General features: G+C 59.3%; 3 protein-coding genes across 5 annotated transcripts; 2 read left to right on the forward strand and 1 right to left on the reverse strand.

The window, feature by feature from the left end:
* Positions 1-61: 61 nt before the first annotated feature.
* On the forward strand, positions 62-4,733 carry TAS1R1 (taste 1 receptor member 1; the record flags this gene model as incomplete). The annotated part of the gene is given in 7 exon segments (XM_082776846.1): positions 62-251; positions 418-724; positions 1,127-1,651; positions 1,655-1,915; positions 2,487-2,801; positions 3,092-3,212; positions 3,805-4,733. Coding segments are annotated over 7 exon segments (2,613 nt in total). The 5' UTR covers positions 62-96.
* Positions 4,734-4,931: 198 nt separating this feature from the next.
* On the forward strand, positions 4,932-12,243 carry ZBTB48 (zinc finger and BTB domain containing 48). 2 transcript variants are annotated; one of them, XM_082776976.1, is made up of 9 exons: positions 4,932-5,686; positions 6,602-6,713; positions 7,135-7,227; positions 7,653-7,739; positions 8,205-8,359; positions 8,939-9,075; positions 9,503-9,667; positions 9,838-9,926; positions 10,226-12,243. In XM_082776976.1, the coding sequence occupies exons 1-9, from the start codon at positions 4,950-4,952 to the stop codon at positions 10,520-10,522; spliced, it is 1,872 nt and encodes a 623-aa protein (XP_082633102.1). In that variant the 5' UTR covers positions 4,932-4,949; the 3' UTR covers positions 10,523-12,243. The 2 variants fall into 2 exon arrangements, with proteins under 2 accessions (XP_082633102.1, XP_082633101.1); XM_082776975.1 differs by having other exon boundaries at positions 8,242-8,359; positions 9,424-9,667.
* A 154-nt stretch (positions 12,244-12,397) lies between these two features.
* Positions 12,398-20,965, reverse strand: KLHL21 (kelch like family member 21). 2 transcript variants are annotated; one of them, XM_082776978.1, is made up of 5 exons: positions 20,864-20,965; positions 19,335-20,462; positions 17,233-17,638; positions 14,859-14,931; positions 12,398-14,552 (listed from the first exon to the last, which is right to left on the reverse strand). In XM_082776978.1, exons 2-5 carry the CDS (start codon positions 20,374-20,376, stop codon positions 14,259-14,261), a joined length of 1,815 nt encoding a protein of 604 aa, XP_082633104.1. In that variant the 5' UTR covers positions 20,377-20,462; positions 20,864-20,965; the 3' UTR covers positions 12,398-14,258. The 2 variants fall into 2 exon arrangements, with proteins under 2 accessions (XP_082633104.1, XP_082633103.1); XM_082776977.1 differs by lacking the exon at positions 20,864-20,965 and having other exon boundaries at positions 19,335-20,757.
* Positions 20,966-21,172: the final 207 nt, after the last annotated feature.

The following is a 21,172-nucleotide window of genomic DNA, read 5'->3' on the forward strand; positions in this document are numbered from 1 at the left end:
CCCCTCTCGCGAGAGCCGCGCCCCCCCCCGGGCCTTTAAGAGGCGCCGCCCGGTGCCGGTGCCGCTGCCGCCGCCCCCCTCTCGGTTCCCGTCACCATGCCGCCGGTGCTGCTGTGCCTCGGGCTCTGCCTCAGCGCCGCCGCCGCCTCTTTCTTCAGCCGTGATGGCGACTACCGCCTGGCCGGCCTCTTCCAGCTGCACGGGCTCGCACCGAGGGCTGCCGCCCGCCCGCTCGTGGACGGCTGCGACGAGTGAGGGACCGGGGGGCTCCAGAGGGGTCCCGGGGGGCTCCAGAGGAGTCCCGGGGGCAAGTGGTAGCAGTGTTTTGGGTGCAGTGTTTTGGGTGCGCTCCCCAGGGTGCTCCCAACCCCTCCAGGTTTCCCCCCTGAGGTGTTCATCTCCTTTGTCTTTGCGCAGCGCTGCCGCCTTCAAGAGCCACGGCTACCACCTCCTGCAGACCATGCGTTTCGCCCTGGAGGAGATCAACAACTCCAGCAGCCTCCTGCCCAACATCACCTTGGGCTACGACATCTACGACACCTGCTCCGAGTCTGCCAACCTCTACGCGACGCTGCGCGCCCTGGTCCAGAAGGGGCAGCAGGATGTCGGGGTGCTGCCCGCCCTCCAGCACTACGAGCCCACCGCTGTGGCCGTCATCGGGCCCGACAGCACCCAGCTGGCCCTCACCACGGCCGCCATCCTGGGCGTCTTCCTCGTGCCCGAGGTGAGCTCCGCTCCCTCGCAGCGGCAGCCCCAACAAGTGCTGTGGGGGCTGTCTGTGGCAGCCAAAAAAAAGGGCTCCAGGGGGCTGATGGTGTGAGGGAGAGTGGACTTGGGGCTGAGGAACAAACTGAGCTGCCAGCACAGCCCTGCTGCCCCCCTGGACCTGGCTGCAGCTTTGGTCCAGCTGGGCACTAAGAGCTGACAGGCAGGAACCATGCCCAGCTCCCTGGCTCTCTGGGGTTTCTCTCGTGGCAGTGCATGGCAGAACGTTTTTCAGCCTCCCCATCTCTAACTCCCTTCAAAAGACCCGCTGCTCGTGGAGCTTCCCCTTACCACGGCAGCAGATCCTCCTTGTGTGTCACTGCCTCAGGAGGGCAACCCCTTCTCCTGGCTTCCTTTGCAGATCAGCTATGAAGCCTCCCTGGAGACGCTGAGCCTGAAGCGGTTGTACCCCTCCTTCCTGCGCACCATCCCCAGCGATGGGCAGCAAGTGAAAGCCATCGCGCTGCTGCTGCAAAGCTTCGAGTGGAGTTGGGTTGCCCTGCTGGGCAGCGACAACGCGTACGGCAGGGATGGGTTAGATGCCCTCTACGAGCTGCTGGTCGCAAGCGGTGTGTGTGTTGCCTACCGAGGCATCATCCCCACGAACAAGGACGCCAGCAGCCCGGAGCTCCAGAGGCTGGTCAGAATCCTCATGGACATCAAGGTCAATGTCACCGTCGTCTTCTCCAATGTAAACAGTGCCCGGCCGTTCTTTGAGGTGGTGGTGCAGAAGAACATCACGGGCATGGTGTGGGTGGCCTCTGAAGACTGGTCTTTGGCCCAAAACATCTGGCAACTGCCTGGCATCCAAAATATCGGCTCTGTGATTGGGATGTCAGTTGAGCAGGCAGAGTCTGTGATGCTGGAACACCTCGAGTCTTGGAAATAGGCAGAGGAACGTGCTGTGTCTGAAAGTGCTGGCAGCACGGGGGCAGGTGGGGAGAACAGAAGTAGCAGCAGCGAGAGTAGCTGGCCAAACTGCACCCAGCAGTGCCCAGGATGCCACCTGCTCGCCGCTGCCCCCAACATATACGACACTCAGGCCTCTAACAACGTGTACTCAGCCGTGTACGCCGTGGCCCACGGTCTCCACGACCTGCTGGGCTGTGCCTCGGGGGTGTGCAGCAAAGACAGAGTCTATCCCTGGCAGGTAAGAGCAAGGTGAAGAAGGATCTTCTTCCCTCTGCAGTGTGGATTTTCCCCCTGTGCTCAGGGGTTTTCCACCAGTCTGGGAGGCTCATCTCCAAGCAGAAGGGAGCAGGGCTGTTCTGGCAGCTAAGGCACTACGACAGCACTCAGGACTCTGAGTCCCCTGCCCTCCTCGTGGTTTTAAGTCTCTTGTCTCTGGCCACACAGGATAGGCACAGATCCTCTCACAAAGGCTCTCCCTTCACTGATGTCTCTAGCTGTGTGAGGCTGCTCTCAGCCTTCCCTCTCTCTGGTCACTGCACAGTTGCTGCCTTGTGGGCTTCAGCTGCTTGTGACAGGCAAAGCAGCCTGAATGCAGACCTGTGCTTTAGATCGTTTCTGTTTCTCAGCCACTAGCCCCTTTAAGAAACCTGGAAGAGGCTGCCTGCCACTGGAGACGTGCTGGTTGTTGGGGAATTTGAGAGGAGGCAGAGCAGAGCAGCTGGCCTCCGGTACATCGCTCTGGTGACAAGGCTCTCCTCAGCGGGAATCTTGTCAGCAGGATCCACTCTGCTCTTACTCTCGTTTTACAGCTCCTACAGAAAATCAAGCAGGTAAACTTCAGCCTGCACAACAGCCAGATCTGTTTTGATGCCAATGGGAACATTTATAAAGGTTACAACATCATTATGTGGAACTGGAGAGGCCTGAGCTGGGCTTTTGATGTGGTTGGAACTTTCACTGTGAACCCCAACAGGCTGCTCCTTAACCGCAGCAAAATCCTGTGGCACACAAAAGATCACCAGGTACTGTTCTGCATCCACGTCTTGTTTATTGTGTACTGGCAAGCTCACTACATCCCGACACTACTTCCTGGGTATTTTCCCATTACAGGGCAGACAGAGGCAGTATGCGGGGAGGGTACAGGGGGTGATTTGCATCCTTAGTAATGCCTTTCATCCTTCCAGAAAATAAGCAGGGTATGTGCTAAAAGGCTCCCAACTCCAACTTTTACCTCCAAGCATCCCAATTTTCCCCCTATCTCTGGAAGAAGGACAGCACAGCAAGCTCTCAGCTGCTGCCCGTGGTCTATCTGAAGGACAGCAACAAGCTGCCCATCCTGGGCTGCAGTCTGTCCTCCCTCCTGCCCCGTTCTCGCTGCCCACCAGCTGCCTGATGGCTGCTGTGCTCCCCGCAGGCCCCCATCTCCATGTGCTCCCAGCCCTGCGCCGCTGGGGAGAAGAGGCTGCAGCAGAACCGCCACAGGTGCTGCTTCAGCTGCGTGGCCTGTCCGGCAGGGACCTTCCTGAACAGAACGGGTCAGTAAACTCTGGGCAGCTCCTGCCTCCCCTTCCCGCACCCTTCCTCCTCATCCCATCACCTCCTTGCCGCTGTCCTACCCCTCTCTAGCCCCAGCAGCTACCTCTTTTCTCTCACACTCTTTTCCCCCTCTTTTCTCTCAGTCTCTTTTCCTCCTCGTGACCAGTAAAAACCTCTGGGCTCACCTGAATGCGGTCAGCCTGACTTCCCTCTTTGCTTACTTGTGGGTATGCAAAGCCTACACCCTGCTCTCAGCCCCGTGCTTTCCGGGGGATGCTGCCAACAGCTTGCCCAGCACAGTCAAATAACTGGTGCCAGCAGAGCCCCTTCCTTTGCGGAAAGGGGACAGGAGACACCTGGCGTGGCAGCTGGTCCCTGCACCGCATCCTCCAGGAGAGAAATGGAGCCCAGTGCCACCTGCCCAGTGGGCAGTCCTGTGGGGGAGCTTCTGGGCAAAGAGCAGAGAGCCCTCACTGCTCCTGAGGGCTCAGAAGCGAGGGGAAGGAGCAGGAGCAGAGCAAGGGGCAGCTCCCCAGGGGCACCTCACTCACCGGGGCTCTGCTGAGCACCATCCACGCGTGTCTCCCGCAGACCTTTACACCTGCCAGGCCTGCGGGGCGGACGAGTGGTCCCCGGCGCGCAGCGAGCTGTGCTTCAACCGCACCCTGGAGTTCCTGTCCTGGGCCGAGCCCCTCTCCTGGGCTCTGCTGGCCCCCATCGCGCTGCTCCTGCTGCTGCTGGCCGCCCTCTCGCTGCTCTTCGCCCTCCACGCCTCCACACCCCTGGTGCGGGCGGCGGGCGGCCGGCTCTGCTTCCTCATGCTGGGCTCGCTGGGCTGCGCCTGCGGCAGCCTCCTCTGCTACTTCGGGGCGCCCTCGCGGCCCTGCTGCCTGCTGCGCCTCCCCCTCTTCGCCGTGGGCTTCGCCGTCTTCCTCTGCAGCGTGGCCGCCCGCTGCCTGCAGCTCGTCGCCATCTTCAAGCTGCGCGGCCGCTGCCCGCGGCTCCGCCGGGCCTGCCTGAGGCGCCGCACCCCGCTGCTGCTGGCGGCGGCCGGAGCCGCGGGGCAGGCGGCGCTGTGCCTGGCCGCCGCGCTCTCCGCGCCCCCCGGCCCCCTCAGGCGCCGCGACGTGGCCGCGGAGCTGCTGGTGCTGGAGTGCGGCGGCGGGGGAGCGGCGGAGGCGGCGGCGGAGGCTCTCAACGTGGCGCTGAGCGGCGGCTGCTTCGCGCTGAGCTACGCGGGCAAGGACCTGCCCGCCGCCTACCGCGAGGCGCGCTGCCTGACGTGCGGGCTGCTGCTGCACCTGGCGTGCGCCGCCGCCGCGCTCTGCACGCGGGGCGCCTTCCGAGGCCGGGCGGCGGCGCTGGCGGCCGTGCTGGGCGCGCTGTGCACGCTGGCGCCGCCGCTGGCCGGGTACTTCGTGCCGCGCGGGCTGGCCCTGCTGCTGCGCCCCAGCCTCAACACGGCCGCGCACTTCCGAGGCGCCATCGGCGGCTACGCGCGGCGAGGCCACGCCCCCTGAGCCGAGCCACGCCCCCTGAGCCGAGCCACGCCCCCCTGAACCGAGCCACGCCCCTCTGAACCTACCCACGCCCCCTGAACCCACCAAGCCCCGCCCTCCCTGAGGATGACCCCGCCCCCCTGAACCTAGCCACGCCCCCTGAACCCGCTAAGCCCCGCCCCTATGAGGCTGGCCCCGCCCTCATGGCGCCGCGCGGGTCCCGGTAGCGGCGCGGCCATGGCGGGAGCGGGAGCAGCAGCGGCGGCGGCGGTGGCGGCGCACAGCGTGCGGGTGCTGCGGGAGCTGAACCGGCAGCGCGCCGCGGGGCAGTTCTGCGACGCCACGCTGGGGGTGGGCGGCCGCCAGTTCCGCGCGCACTGGCCGGTGCTCGCCAGCTGCTCGCGCTTCTTCCGCGGCGTGGGGAGCGGTGGCGGTGGCGGTGGCGGAGGACCGGGGACGGGGGGTGTGGGGAGCCCGGTGCCGCTGCCCGAGGGCCTGGCGGACACGTTCCAGCTGCTGCTCGATTTCTTCTACACCGGCCGCCTGGCGCTCACGGCGCACAACCGCGCCCGCCTGCTGGCGGCGGCCGAGCAGCTGGGCGTGCCCGACGCCGTGGCTCTGTGCCGGGCCTTCCGCCCCGCCGCCGCCCGGCACCGGCCCCGCCGCGCCCCCAACGCCCCCCCCCAGCCGCCAGCGGAGCCCCCCGAGCCCGGCGGGGGGGCGGCCGCGGAAAGCGCCGTGCCCTCCGGTGCCCCCCCTGCTGCCCCTTCCGCCCCCGCTGTCCCCCCTCCGGTGGTGGTGGCGGCGGCGGGGGGCGGCGGGGAGGCGCCCCCCGGGGGCAGGAAGGCGGCGCGGGGCAGGAAGAAGCCCCCCGAGGGGGCGGTGGGGAGCGGGAAGGGCTCGGCGGCAGCGGCGGAGTGCCCCACGTGCCACAAAACCTTCCTGAGCAAATACTACCTGAAGGTGCACAACAGGTGACCCGCACGGCTCTGCTTCATAACGCGGATGGGGCTGGGGGGGGTACCGGGGGGGCACCGGCACTGCCCGGCCCGTGGGCATCGCCCCGGGGTGCGCTGAGCTCGATGCGGGGTGGGGAGCCCCGGCTGACCCCTGAGGTCTCAGCTTTAGGGGTCCCTGCATGTCCCCCGGCCCTGCGGAGGCAGCGGGCTGTGCGTGTCCTGCAGACACGGGTGGGACTCGAGTCCGAAATGCTGCGGGGAAAACCCCCACGGCTGCCCCAGGTCCCTCCTGCCCAGGGTTTGGTCCTGCACAGCTCGGAAAACAAGGGGTGAAGGTGCTCAGGAGCCCTCCCCGGGGACCTGAGGGCTGCGGGTGGGTGGTGGTGAAGGCACAGAGCTGCCAGCTCCTGCGGCTTCGGGATGGAGCCCGTCCATCAGCCGTCGGCTCCTGGGCCTCCAGAGTTAGCATGAGTTTGGGGGAGTCAATGCGGGCTGTGCATGCAACAAGCTGGGTGCTGGGCAGAGAGCGCTCGGGCGTGCTGGTGCTTTTGGGTGCTGCAGGATCAGCAGAAGGGGTGACAGGAGGCTTTCCGAGGGTGCTCTCCAGCCCCTGGAGATGGCTGTGGCGGTGCTGGCGCTGCGGGAGGCTGTAAGAGCTTCGTTCAGCCCTCCCCGTGCACAAGATGCTTCTGAGTGAGCAGAGCTTCTCAAGGAGCTGCTTCAGACACCAAAACAGGCAGCTGGTGGGGCCAGCAGCGGTGGCAGCAAGTGCATTTCTTGCCAATCTCCTTGCTGAGCACAAACGCCGGAGCCCCCAGACCCGCACGCGTAGCTGGATCTCGTGCAGCCACTTCCTAACCCGGGCCAGGGGCAGCGGAGCTGAGCTGTCAGGCCGGCACTAATGGGGGCTCTCTGCTTGTGTGTCCCCAGGAAGCACACTGGAGAGAAGCCCTTTGAGTGCTCCAAGTGTGGGAAATGTTATTTTAGAAAAGAAAATCTCCTGGAGCACGAAGCCAGAAACTGCATGAACCGATCCGAGCAGGTATGGATGGCCCTGAGTCGCGCCGGTCGCTTGGAGGGCGGGCGGTGGCAGAAGCAGAATTTGTCCAGCTGCAGCCCAAATCACTCAGCTGCTGAACAAAACCTGATCCTGCTGCTGCTGTGCTGTCCCCAGAGCATCACGAAAGCCCACTCTGGGTGAGGGCGGCAGCAGCTTCTGTTCGTGGTACGCTGGTTCCCCATAGCCTGGTATTTTAGTGGCTTTTGCATTTTTTTTCAAGCATATGGGAATTCTCTTTGCACTGGAGAAAGTCTGTGCTCACGTGGGGCAGGTTAACCGATGCCCAGCGCCGCGATGGCAGCCGTGGGTCTGAGTGGCTGTGCTGGCTGCTGGCTTTGTGTCTGCCTCAGCCTCATTCTTTCCTGGCCTGTGCAGAAGCTGATGCTTTCCCTGTCCCTTGCAGGTTTTCACGTGCTCGGTCTGCCAAGAGGTATTCAAGAGGCGGATGGAGCTGCGGCTGCACATGGTGTCGCACACCGGGGAGATGCCCTATAAGGTCAGCAGCGCCTGCCTCTGGCATTCCTTTGAATGGCTGCTGCAGCCTGGCGCTGCGGGGAGCCGGAGCAGGATGCCTTTCTATTCTGGGCAGCCTGGCCCTGCCGGCAGGTGCTGCACTGGGGGCTGTGGCTCCGCACGGGGATGTTTTTTCTCCCCAGCGCCTGCCTTTCCCCTCGTCCCTGAGCTGATCACTGGGTCCCTTCCCTGTCGGCTGTCAGTCGGCTCCAGCAGCAGCAGGGCTGTTCCCCTCTCTGAGCTGCTACAGGCTCTTGGGGCGTGCTGGAGCCAGGCAGCTTCTCCTGCGGCCCCGCTCCTTAGGTTTCTGCCGCCTTACCCGCAGATCCGTGTGCTGCACCACCACCCAGCACGCCACAGTCACCGCTCAGGAGGTGGCTGGAAGCTAACTCTGCTCTCGTCCTGCAGTGCTCCTCCTGTGCGCAGCAGTTCATGCAGAAGAAGGACCTGCAGAGCCACATGATAAAGCTGCACGGCGCCCCGAAGCCCCACGCGGTAAGGGGAGCGACCTGGCACACAGCGGTGCTCCTTGGTGCCTCCTCTGCAGGAGGAGTGCTGTAGGGGTTGTGAGGGAATCACCCGGTACTCGGGCCCAGGTTAGAGAACGGTGCCCATTGTGTGCTCCGGCTCTGCTGAGAGAGGCAGGGAGTTATGAAGTGGAAATGGTTTTTGTTCTTTTTTTTTGGGATGGGGCCGGATAAAGGAGCAACCCTCGTGGCTTTCTGGTCGACAGACCCAAGTACTGACGGGTGTTTCAGTTCAGGCAGGCTGTCTCATCCCATTCGGCGTCTCAGAGCTGGGGCTGCTGCACCAGCCGGCTGCAGGGAGGGTCCCGATGCAGGGGATGAGTCGTGCACGGCCCGCGTGGTGCTGCGAGGGGCGCGGGGCTGGTCGGGGTGCAGGGCTGTGAGCTGCGTGTGGGCGAGCTGCCTAACCCTGCGCTCTCCTGTGGACTTGCAGTGTTCGACTTGCTCCAAGTGCTTTCTGTCTCGGACAGAGCTGCGTTTGCACGAGGCGTTCAAGCACCGGGGAGAGAAGCTGTTTGTCTGCGAGGAGTGCGGACACAGAGCCTCAAGTCGCAACGGCTTGCAGATGCACATCAAGGCCAAGCACAGGTATGACGCGACCCGTTCCTTCCTGCGTGCCACCTGCCCCAAGCCCCAGCTGAATGGGTGCTGGGGAGCTCCCGCAGCGCCTGCAAGGTGTGTGAGTGGTGCTTGCCACCCTCCAGCTTTCCTGGAGGCAAGAAATTTGGTAAGGGGCCGACCTTCAGTCCTGCTTTCTTCCAAAAGAAGTCCATACTGTCTGTACTTCCTCCAAGTGTGTGACTGTAGTAATTAAGAGGTGATGACCGAAGCTCATCAGCTGTCCTGCTGCCTGGCTCGTTCCTGTTCTCAGAAGGATGAGCACGCATCAGCAGCTGCGCTCCACACTTGCCCTTGGTGTTGTTCCCTGGGCTGGTTCTGATGCCTGAGGAGCAGGAGGCACCAGCTCGGTGCTTCAGGAGCCTGTGCTTGCAGGAGAGATTTTGTGGGCCTCTGAAATAGTTTAGTTTGAGATGGGCTGAGGTAGGATTCAATTACAGTGCTTTGAGGTGACAGCTAGCTTCAGGGACCAAATGCAGAGGTCAAGGTGACCGTTCTCCAGCTGGGGCCTGCCTTGGGGGGGCTCAGCTGCGTGTCCCCTGCCTGCAGGAACGAGCGCCCCTACGTTTGTGAGTTCTGCCATCACGCCTTCACGCAGAAAGCCAACCTCAACATGCACCTGCGCACGCACACCGGCGAGAAGCCCTTCCAGTGCCACCTCTGCGGCAAGACCTTCAGGACACAAGGTACCCGCTGGGCACCGCGGCCCTGCCGCCCCAGCCCTACCTCACAGCAGCCGCCTCGGGGTTTGCAGTGCTGAGCACCACGCTCCTGCAGGTATCTGGGACTTCTGGAAGCAGCTGTGCTGAGAAACCTCTGCTTCCCCTCCAGAACAAAGCGTGCTCTTACGCGTGTGGGATAATGCTTCAGGAAGGAGCATTCCCTGTATTTTCCCTACTCCCACAGCACAAAGAGGGGAGGACAGTGGTGAATTTCCCACAGTGATGGTTAGCTTAGGCTAGCAAACTGCTGCTTACGCCCCTTTTAAGCATTCATAACTAGCCTGGCACAGAGCATACGTGGTCTCACCACAGCGTAGCCTGCGCCTGTGCCCAGACGGGGACACCCAGTGGACTGCTGACCTCCAGCTCTCTCTTCCCCTGCTCACGGCAGCGAGCCTGGACAAGCACAACCGGACCCACACAGGGGAGCGCCCCTTTAGCTGTGAGTTCTGCGACCAGAGGTTCACGGAGAAGGGGCCCCTCCTGAGGCACATCGCCAGCCGGCACCAGGAGGGGAGGCCCCACTTCTGCCAGATCTGTGGGAAAACCTTCAAAGGTACCTCGTGCTTCCAGCTGTGCCTTGGCACGTCTGGCACGGGCCGCGCTCTTTGCGTGCCTCGAGGCGGCACTGCTGCAGCGGTGCTTCACACCCCGTGCCTGCAGCTGCTCTGCTGGCACGTGCTGCCGGCAGGGCCGCCCTGAGCTGCTGCCTCCTTCTCTTCCCAGCGGTTGAGCAGCTGCGTGTCCACGTCCGCAGGCACAAGGGAGTGAGGAAGTTCGAGTGCACCGAGTGCGGCTACAAGTTCACGCGGCAGGTGGGACACGGCCTGGTTCTGGGGACATCTGTGGCAGGCTGCGTGCCTGATTGGGGCACGCACGTCAGGGGTTGCTCCCCTGCAGTGACACAAGCAGGTTCCCACTTTGTAGCGAGGCTTTTTTGGGAAGCGTGCAGCCCAACCTGAGGGAGAGCCGAGTGCTTGGGGCTTCGGGCAGTGCTTGAGCAAGGGCAGGCCCAGGGGGCAGGAGGGTTTTGCTGTGCCCCTTCTCCCCCTGAGGAGCACGGCACCCTGCGGGTGAGCTGGCCCTCAGCAGCTCCGTCCTTTCTGTTCCACAGGCTCACTTGAGGCGCCACATGGAGATTCACGATCGCGTGGAGAACTACAACCCCCGGCAGAGGAAGCTGCGAAATCTGATCATCGAGGACGAGAAGGCCGTGGTGGTGGCCCTGCAGCCACCCCAGGAGCTGGAGGTGGGCTCAGCCGAGGTCATCGTGGAGTCCCTGGCCCACGGCTCCCTGCCCGAGGAGATCCCTGTGCAGAGACTCTGTTCCAACGAGAACTTCCCTGCGGCAGACGTGATAGAGCAGTCACTGATAATAACAGCAGCAATTCCTGATGGCTGTGAAATGTAGGGCGGCTGCACGCAGCCTTCCTACCAAACACAAGAAAGCGTTAGGCTGGGGTGACGCTCTGCTACGCTTGTTCTTCTCAGCCTCCAGGGGCTTGAAGTCGTACACCCAGCCTCTCTCCCTCCTCCTGTTTAAAGATCCTACCCCCGGGTTGCAGGGAAAGTTCCTAATGAAGCGATAATCGGGTATCAAACTAGGAAATACGAAGCTACTCAGAATGACTACTTAAATGTACATACATTGTATGGGATGGGATGTGATTGACAACTCCGTATGTGTAGTACTGTGAATTGCTTTTTAATGAGCTCTCATTCGTGACCAGAAGGGATAGCTGCCTCACCTCCCGTTTCTACAGTGCTAGCTCTTACCTTGCTCCATTAGTTCTACGTTTGAGTCTGAATGCTCATGATTAAAGTTTACCTTCCGGAAGAGTGTCTGACTGCCCCTTTCCTTAAATGTGTGCTGGAAGGACCGTGTCCTCAATTAAATTTGTGCCTTATTTCCACTCGGTTCTGTCAAGCTTCTGCTACTTATTACCGTTACTTTACTACATTAAAGGCGTGGTGTGGCCTTGTATCTTCTCACCACTGAACTAATTTAGCTGCTACTGAGCTTGAAACAGTAGGATTAGCTCAAGGAAGTGGGTGATTCTCTAAGCTCCTGCTTTTAGATGTGGGGATTTATACTTGTAAGTAATAATTTTCTGAAATAACTTAATTCAGGGTTGCTGTCACATTGGAAACCATTTCCCCAGCATTCCTGCAGGGTGGCAGTGGAATATTACACCTGAAACGGAGCACACATCAGGATTCACGTCCCACCCACCCTCAGTCCCCTTTCCCTTTTCTACTCACCAAGCAGGCAGCTCTCCCGTTTAAATGCACCTCAGGCCTAGGATGAGAAACATCTCAGCAAAAACTTGTTCTAGTAATCTTTCTCTTGAAAAACATAGAGATTTATGTAACGTTTTATTTAACTTGACTGTTGCAAGTAAATTTAAAACAAATTATGAGAATAAAAATACATTATCTGTAAATGTAAAATGCCTTTGTTTCAAAGGATGGTATTTAAACAGTACTCAAAGATTTGGACGCAATGGATTTTACAAAAAAAATAAATACAAATCCATACTCGTTTAGCTGGTTCAGGAATTTCAGGGTGGCAGGTCCAGCAGTGAGCACTACGGTATGAGATATAGTGTACGTACTAGTTAGAGTTCAGCATAAATACTTCAGTCTGCAACACAAGTTCGGCCGTACAGCGCGTGCAGGCAGCTCGGGGTCTTCACCCTTGCGCAGGTCTCTCGAGTGTCGCCACGTCGCAGCCGCTGCTCTTTGTCCCCACACACTGAGTGCCGTGCAGCCAGGTGGCTCGGTGTGCAGGCTCAGCACAGCGGGACGCGGCGATTCTCCCAGAAATGGGGGAGAGGGCCCTGAGCTGCTGGCTGTGTGTCCCGCTGGCCGGCTCCTCCACCCAACGGGGACTGTCCCAGCACAGCCCTCGCCCCGGCCCCGCTGTGCCACAAGGAGGAAAACTCCAGCAGCAGCTCCTGCACCAGCACTTCCCTGCGCCTAAAGACAAAAGCAGCAAGGAGAGCCCGCTGTGCCCAGGGGACCCCTGCTGCTCCCACCTCGCCACGGATCCTCTGCCACGGGCGGCAGTTTCAAGGCACTGTCAAAGTTTCAGACTTTGAGCAAAGCCCAAGCTTCATAAACAGCTTCCTCAAGTTTCACAGCTAAGTAGCTTAGCATAAAATAGTATTCAAGGCAAAACAGATTTTTAAAGCTGTGAACGTGTTGATTTTAGAGAGATAGTGTTCTGATGCACTCAACGGCAAGCCAGAAGGCATGCAAGCCAAGTCGACGACGGGCTTTCCGCTTTCCTTTTTTTTTTTTTTTTTTTTTTTTTTTGTTTCCTATTGGTTAAAAACCAAAGGCAGAAAAAAGAGCAAATCTAGCCACCATTTCAGCCACTATTACGCTACAGTTTTCTGGAAGCAGTGCCCATTTTCAGATGGGCCATACTGCAATCCTGTTTTCTTTTTTCAAGAAACATTCCACAAGTAAACTGCAAGCAGCTTCTCTTCAGCTGAAGGTATATTGAGGAAATACAGTTCACGCTACCTAGGCCACTTGAGCAAGTATAAAGGCAAATCTTACACGTGCCACACACACACACAAAGAAAACCCTAAAATAACTAACTTTCACTCCACAACACTCTTGCTAACTCCTACACCTTGGCCAAATGACCTCAGCAGCATTTTCCAATTACTCAGATTCCAAGAGCTTCTGCAAAGTGAAGATGAGACAGGCACGAGAACTCTCCGAGGGTTCAGCAGGTTGCCTCACACCAGCTGATGCATTTCTGCACCACGGTGTCTAAACACCACCAGCTTTTCTTCTACAGGTCTGTGGCAAATCTTTTAGGGAAGTTGTGCTTACCTTTCCAGGCAATCTTTTTTTTTTTTTTCTTCCTTTTAAAATAGCAGAATTCCAACCCAGCTCCTTTACAGCAGTGAAGGAATAAGAACTTGCCCTCGATACACAGGGCCTACCTGCCCGACACAGCACGTGCTGACAGCCTGGCATAGAAGAATTGACAGTAAATTCTGTTAGTCACGAGTCACAGAACAAGCCACACAGACATCTTCTGCTATGTTCAGCCCCATGCTGAACAACCCCATAGGAACAAATTCTGTCAAAATAGTAAAGGAGAAGGAAGGCTCCTTCCTGAGGGCCTCTGGCACGAGTCATGAGCCCTAGAAGCCGCTTCACAAGCCAGCTGAGGGGGATTCACTTTTCCTTTTTCCTTTAAAGAACAGTGCAGTTTGGGTGACCAGAAATGAAGGCACCCTAATTGTAACAATACCATTAAAAGATAAATAAAGGTGTTCTGAGGGGAAAAAAAAAAAAAAGAAAGAAAAAAGTGTTCTTGGAAGGACAGGAAAAGAAACACCTGCAGAAGTTTCAATGACAAGACTTAAAAACAACACAACAACACAATACACAAAGAACCAAGTTCAGACAACAGGCCAGGCGAAGCTTCATGCCCCAAACTCTCTAGGATCCCTGCTCTACAGACACGTTCCTTCCGAGGGCATGGACAGGAGCCAAGGGCTGTGGTGACACGATGGGATGGGCTACGCTCTCACAGTAACTTCATTCAGGAAGGTCTCTTCCCCTTGAACAGATGTGCGAGTGGCCTGCCTCCCTCTGAAGCACACAGCAGAGGCAGGCTGCAGACCACAGTCCTACCACACAGACCCCCTCCTGCCACAGCAGGCTCAGGTCGTCGGGGGGTTGGTCCTGCCCATTTCCTTCCGTTCCTTTTTTTCTCTCCATAGGAAGAAACTGAAGAAAGGACTTTGGTGACAAACAAAGCGTTACAGGGTGAAGGAGCTCAAAGTGAAAGGCATCTGACCAAAAGCTGTAAGTCGTGATGCTGCAGTGATGGATAACACAATTGTTTTCTTCAGAGTTTGCCTCTCAGGTCTTCTCTGTGAGCAGTGCTGCGCCTTCTGCCCCCACAGAGAAGGGCTGAGGACCGCTGCGCCTGGAGGCCTCGTGTTCTGCCAGCTAGGTTTCTACAACAGCATTTCAAACATTCAGAATTTTTACTCCCTCTACTGATCAGTATATGTGTTTGTTTCCAAGCACCAATTTGCCTCTGTCTTCTCTCAAAGCAACACTGGTTCGGGATAACGAACTCGCATCGAGCCAGGGACAGCGCGCTCCCCTGCTAACGAAGCTCGTTAAGGTTCTGGTTGTGGAGGTCCTGGCGCTGCCTGTTCAAGTTGATGGTGTTGTCCAGCGTGATGCTGTCATCCTCCTGCGTGGTCTCTGGCATGAACTGTCGGAATATGCTGACGCTGCCGTGCCAGAAGATGGGCTCAGGGAGCCTGCCCACCACGCTCCACGTTCGCGTTTCGGGGTCGTACGCTTCCAGGACGTCCGAGAGCTCAAAGGTGTTATCGTAGCCGCCGGAGACGTAGAGCTTCCCACCCAGCACGGCCACGCTGCCCCCAACATGAACCTACGATTGAAGCACGAAGAGGCACTGCAATTAGGAGGGAGATTTTGCCCAAGGAGGCAGACGTCTTCCTACTGCAAAGTTAGAGGGGGCACGGTGCTCACCAGCTGCTGCCTTCCCCCCATGTCAGCATGGCCACGGGGTGCTGAACCGGCACCGACAGCCAGTGTGAACTTTCCTCCCAGGTAACCCATACATTTAAATGCATTCCATGCTCAGCAGGTTACAACCTAGCCAGAATCCTGCTTCCCAAAGTAAATCGAGCCATTTAACACCGAAAGGCATCCAGTAGGTTGGTGAGCATCTTACCTGGAGCATGGCAGGGATTTTATCCCATTCATTCTTCACTGGATTGTAAACATCCACTTCAGCTGAGTCATCTCTGCAGAAGATAACACAAAATTACTCTTCCGTGTTCTCAAAACCTTCTCCTTGTGAAGCCCCGAGTTCAACAGCCCTCGTATGAAGGCTCTGGTCTCAGTGCAGAGCCCAGCCTCCAGTATGGGCTTCTTAGGTCCCAGCAGTGATGCTCAACCCCGGGGAACACCCAGAGCTCTGTGCTGCACCTCTGTAGATGCAACATGCAATGCCAGGTGTCACACGTGTACACATGAGGGCTTCTCTAGTGCTCAGTGCTAGTGACCTACACCCAAAGAGCCTCACTGCCACTTCTGCGCTTCTCCACAGGCAAAGCCACACTTCGTACACTTCCTGGTGTCCACTGAGGTTTAGGACACTACCTATGAGGTACAGCAGACAATTTGGAGACAATCCTGAGGGCTTTCCCAAACTTGGTCTGTTTGTGAGTTTGCATCTACGGTGGATGTGTTCACAGACTGACTTTTTGCCAGCCTCTTTGAGAGGCTTTGGCACCAAGTGCTTAAGAGTCTGGAAGAAAAACCAGTGCTGCGCTGGAGACTTAAACCTCTATGCAGTTAAAGTAACGGGATCCCTACTGCCTGAGGATTTTTTTTTGCCAACACCAAATTTAGACAGGCCAGAGAACTGTAACAGAAGAGCTTATGGGGCAGCATAATCCCCCAAGGCTTCTTTTACCCGCTCACCACTGCAAGATTCAAGCACGACAGCAACAGGTGAGGGATGTTTGTAACACAGAAACGCGCACTGCTGGCACCAGAATGCAAAGAGGACAAGGTCAGGGTGGCCAGAGAAGTGCTGTCAGTCAGTCCAAGACAGTGCTGCTGCAGATGGATTTGAAAGGCTTCAAAGAAGAAAATTCCACTTTATTCTTCAACTGCTGATCAAGCTGAGTTTCCATTCCCATTGATTTCGCCTCTTTGTCTGTGATAACTTCATACGCTGTCGTTTGTTGCCCAAGTGACAGACATCCCTATGGATTTCTGACATCAATCTGACTGGGAGAGGGAGTGAAAATAAACGAGAAATCTCACCTACAACATCAGCACCCAGTTAGCAAACCTCTCCATCTATAAACCCACCTGCTGGCCCCACGGTGAAGCCGAGCTGTGTGCTGTGGGACTTGCTGGTTACGTTCTGAACAAATACTCCTAGGGCTCCTCTAGGACACACGTTTTAAAACCTGATTTTTGGTTTGAGTTGCTTTTGCAGCAACTCAGCTCAGAGACCTACTTGTAACTGAACGGGTGCTCACCCGAGTGAAACACCTTTAGCACGGGCAGCTGTAAACGAGCACATCAAGTCCCGAGGACACTGTCCTGAAAACCTTCCTCAAAACTGGTCAGAACAACGAGCTGGTACCTGCAGGCACAGCTGCTAACTGCAGGCGTCTGAGCACCAGCCCACCTTGCAACACATGAAATGGGGAGAAAACCATGACCCAGGGAGTTTCCTCATTAACTCCTGCTGATGCTTAAGTGATCAGAAATCCTGAAGCTTCTATCGTCTTGACAGTATTTGCTGGAAACCAACTCAAACTACTGCCTGCAAACAAGTGCCTGGAACCAAGGCATTCGGCTGAGCGAGAACAAAGCCGAGCAGAACAAACAAAGGGGCTTCGGTAGAACCTGCTGCTTTATGCAGGACCAAGAGGGGACTGAAAAAAGCAGAGAAGGGTCTGGAGGCCATCACAGAAGTCAATGTTTGCTCAAAGTCAACACAACAGGATGAAATACTTCGGCACCAGCATGCCTTCTAGTTTATTTTTACTGAAGTGGATAACCGATGTGTTTGCTCCACTAGAATGGCTTCAGATGGGTAATTAAGTCCCAGGTTTGGGCAGGCGTTTAAAAATAGTGACCAGTCATTTCATCTTCAGTCCTCCTATCTTTGCTGAGACAGAGGATGCACTCTGCTGTGCTACAGTTTAACGTTTTCTTGGCGCTTACTCACTTATTTATAGCAACGAGGGGGACTGAACCAGAAGCCAAGAAAACTGAGAAGTCTATTCCAAGCACAACTGCCGACATCAGCCGGATTTGTAGCTCTGTCTATTTCCCAACTCTTGGGTTTAAATTCAGATATTTGTATGGGATTTCAGGCATAGATCTCTGAGGTTCAGCTCTAGCAGAACTAAAAAAAGGAAGCGTGGCAGTTTGCGGAGCAGGGGAAGCCCTGCCTTGCTTTCCTGACTCACTAATCTCATGTGACCACCTGTGAAATCCAGACACTTTCCCCGGGGAAACCCCTGCTTACCTAGTGCAGAAGCAGGGCCAGAAGGGACGCGACGGCCGCCGCTGCTCACCTTATGAAGTACATGAGCCCGTTGAGAGTCACCGTCTTTGGCGCGAAGGACCACGGAGGCAGGTGGCCGCAGTTGACAAGGGACCAGAGGTCGCTGTCGGGGTCGTAGCACTGCATAACCATGGACTCCTTGCCCGAGAGCGAGCCGATGGCGAAGAGCTTGCCGCGGCACGAGGTGGTGGAGCAGTTGTCCATGGGGTAGAGCATGGGCTGCAGGGCCTCCCAGCTATCCACCGCGTGGTCGTAGCGCTCCGTGCTGTCGGAGGCGATGACGTACAGCAGCCCGTCCAGCACCGTGGAGCTGTGGTACTCCCTGGCTTTCAGCATCGGGGACACCTCCGTCCACTCGTTCACGCTGGAGTTGTACCTCCAGACGCAGTCGTACAGCCTTGAGCCATCCGACCCCCCTGCAGCACAGCACACGACATTTCAAGAGGCATTTCACAAAACACAGTCCTTGGAGGGGAGGCGCTGCAAGGTGCTGGAGGAGAGGGCTCGACTCGGGACCCAGTACTTTTTATGCCTTCTGGCTACACCTGTCTAATACCCACCTGCACTTTTCTGTGTCCCAGAGCCACACGTTATGAAAACATCTCTGTACTTAGGGGACCGCAGTAGTTTGCACCGAGAGGATTTTAACAAACTTTTGGACTATTTCTCTCCCAGCTAGCCAAGAATTTCTCCTGAGTATTCAGCAATGACTTGAACAAGCATCCTCCCTCGTTCCAAATAATCATTTTCTTTCCCGTTTTGCAATCCCTGCTCTGCTGTTCTCCAGAAGCTACTGTGACATAGCAGAGATTCGCATTCAGCAGTGCCCAGCTGCCAAGGCACTGTTCCCGTCAGCAGCACGGAAGTCTTCCAGCCTTCCCGAGCGGCTGAGCAATGACACTGACACTACACAGAACCACCTCCAGCAGCAGCGACCTCGCCGAAGCGCGGGGCTCTCAGCAAACAGCACCCCCAGAGCTGCCTGTACCTGCTCAGGAAGGTTTCCGTGGGACACAGAGGTGTTAACACAAACTGGCTGGATGTTAGTCTTTCCTTTTCACAGCTCTGCCTTAAAATCTGACCTCGTTCCCTGCTAACAGCTAGAGAACGAACAGTTTTCTGTTCACCTCCATCTAACCTGCGCTTCCAATCTTTAACAGCACAACGTGCAGTCGGTGCAGGCTGTTCTGCAGCACCTGAGCTCCCAGGTGTTTGTTCTACATCACTGCGACCACCACAGGACTGCCACCGGCTAAGGGATATAGCTCAAAGAAAGTCTCTCTACGTGCAGATTAACAACCAATTCACACTCCCGTGTCACCTCTACGGAAGTAATTACAGCCCCAGCAGACCGTCAGGAGCCAGCACGTATGCAGGGGGAGACACCGTGACGCACACACGCTGCCTGCCACTCCTCAGTGCCTCAGCTGCGCTGAAGCCCAGGGCACCCGGGGCTTTCTGACGTGACGCTGCCTCGAGCACGTGCTTGGCTTGTGATTCACAGGCTCTGAACCCAAACACTTGCTTGGCAGCCAGAAATTCAAACCCCCTCTCAAGTCACTCCTGTTGTCCAGAGCAAGCAGTTAGAAAGTTTCTCCAGCTCAAGTCCTGGGAGTTCTGTCTGCGTGCTCAGAAGTATTAGTCACACCAAAATACCTCCCAGATTGAGATCAGCTGCTAAATCCCCATCCAGGAGCCTCTGAACTCCTGGAGTCTTCAGGCTGCAGCCACACTGTGCCTGAGCAGCGTTTCAGCTGCTGTTGCTCTTTTCCTACGAGCCTCCTGCCTGCACAGACGTTAGCGACCCAGAGCGAAGGCTGGGACAGAACCGAGCAGGCTGCTCTGCACCACGTGCACCTCCTGCCCTGGGCTGCACTCAGCGTCAGGCGACGAGCCCTGCTGTTTTTCCACCTCCAGGAGCAGGCGAGCTCCTGACAAGAGGAATGAGAGCAGCGCAGGAGGCAGGCAGGGAGCAGGCTGTGCTGAGCGATGTTTGCTTCATTCCCTGGAAAGGCCCTCGCGGTGCTCTGGGGAGGACCTGGGACGCCTCGGCCCGTGCCCCACCCGCCAGCAGCACCCAGTGCCCTGGCGCACCGCAGCCCGGTGACTTACCGGTGACATAGATGTCATTGCCCAGCGCGGCGACGCTGTAACCCCCGCCCAGGTGCTCGGGGAACTCGGCCAGGTAGCGCCAGTGGCCGGTGCGTGGGTTGTAGCAGTCGACGGTGACGAGCTCGTCGCAGTCGCGGTCGCAGCCGCCGACGAGGACGAGGATCTCGGCGAGGCCGGTGGAGGGCCGGGGCCGCATGCGGGCGCAGGGCCCGCGGTCGTGGCGGTCGAGGCGGGCGGCCTGGAAGTCGCGGGCCTCGCGGAGGAGGCGCAGGCAGGGCGGGCAGCGGGCCACCAGCGGCTCGCCCTCCACGTGGGCCAGCAGGTAGAAGCGGCGCACGAAGGGCAGGCGGACGTGCGCCAGGAGCTGGGGCAGCAGCGGGGCGCGGGCGGCGGGATCGGCACGCACCCAGCGCAGCGCCAGCTGGAAGGCGGCCTCCTCCTTGGGGATGCAGAGCCCGTCGTCGCGCAGGTAGGACAGCAGGCGGGGCAGCGGGAGCCGCTCCAGCTGGGCGCCCAGCTCGCTCACGTGCCGCAGGACGAAGCGGTGCGCGGCGGCCGCCAGCGCAGGGCAGGCGAAGGCCTCGGCGAAGTCCTGCATGTCCAGCGCGTTGGCGGGCTCCAGCTGGCGAGCCAGCCAGGCCCCGCACGCCTCCTTGACGGCGGGGAACTGCAGCAGGTCGGCGGCGCGCAGGAGGCGCTCGGCAATGTCGGGGCCCAGCCCGCCCACGCGGCCGGTGTAGGCGAAGTCGAGGAGCCTCGCCAGGCACTCGGGCTCCACGCCGTGCAGCCGCACGCGCTCGGCCCGCGCCTCCCGCAGCGCCCCGCCGAACATGGCGCGGAAATAGCCGGAGGCGGCGGCCAGCACGGCGCGGTGAGCCCCGAATTCCCGGCCGCCCGCCACCACCGTGACGTCCAGGAGGCTCCGCTCTGCTCGCAGCGCGCTCAGCCCCCGCAGCAGGGACACCGCATGGGCTGGCTCCCCGGTCGCTGCCGCCGCTGCTGCTGCTGCCGCCGTCCCGCCGCTGCCCGTGCTCGCTGCCATGCCCTGCCCGGAGGAGGAGGAGGAGGAGGAGGAGGACGCGCTGTGCCACAGCCGGTGCGGAGCCCCTGGGTCAATCCTGAGAGCAGCTGTCGGGAGGAGAAAAAAACAACACAGGGGGGTTAGTGCGGGGAGAAACGTCCTGCGGCCGGGACACGGGACGGGCTCAACAGCCCCGGCAGCCGCTGTCCTTCCCCTCGGCGGGCAGCAGCGGTTGCATAACGCCCTGCAGCTGCCAGCAGCCGCTGCGCTGGGGCGAGTCACGGCGTGAGGAAGCCCGTGCTTGGGTTTCCCGGGGTTGAAGCAGCCCCGCAGCACCGGGACCGCTCCGTGAAGCCCCCGGGCACCCCGACCTCGGTCTGAGCCCCCCGGGGAACCCCCCGGCACGGCGCCCTGAGCCCGTCCCGCCGGGCTCCCCGTCCCCGCCAGCCCCGCGCCAGCTCCCGGTTCCCCCCCGGTTCCCCCCCGGTTCCCCCCGGCCGCTCCACACCCGGCTGAGGGGAGCGGGCCCCCCAGGCCCCCCGGTGAGGGCGGTGCCGGTGGTCCCGGTGCCGCGGCACTCACGGGGTCGCGCCGCTCCCGACGGCTGCCGGCGGGGGGCGGGGGGGGGGCGGCCCCGGGGCCCTGAGGCGGCGGCCGCGGCCCCGCCCGCGCTGGGAGGCGCTCGGAGGGCCCCGGGCAGGGCCCCCCCCGCCCCCCGTCGTCCCCTCCCGTCCCCCCCGCCCCGCCCCGTCCCCTCCCGCCCCCCCCACCCCCCAATTCCCGTCACGGAGCCCCCCCCCCTCCCCTCCTTTCCCCT

Source organism: Aythya marila (assembly GCF_965140915.1).
Source record: "Aythya marila genome assembly, chromosome: 21".
Taxonomy (NCBI): Eukaryota; Metazoa; Chordata; class Aves; order Anseriformes; family Anatidae; genus Aythya; species Aythya marila.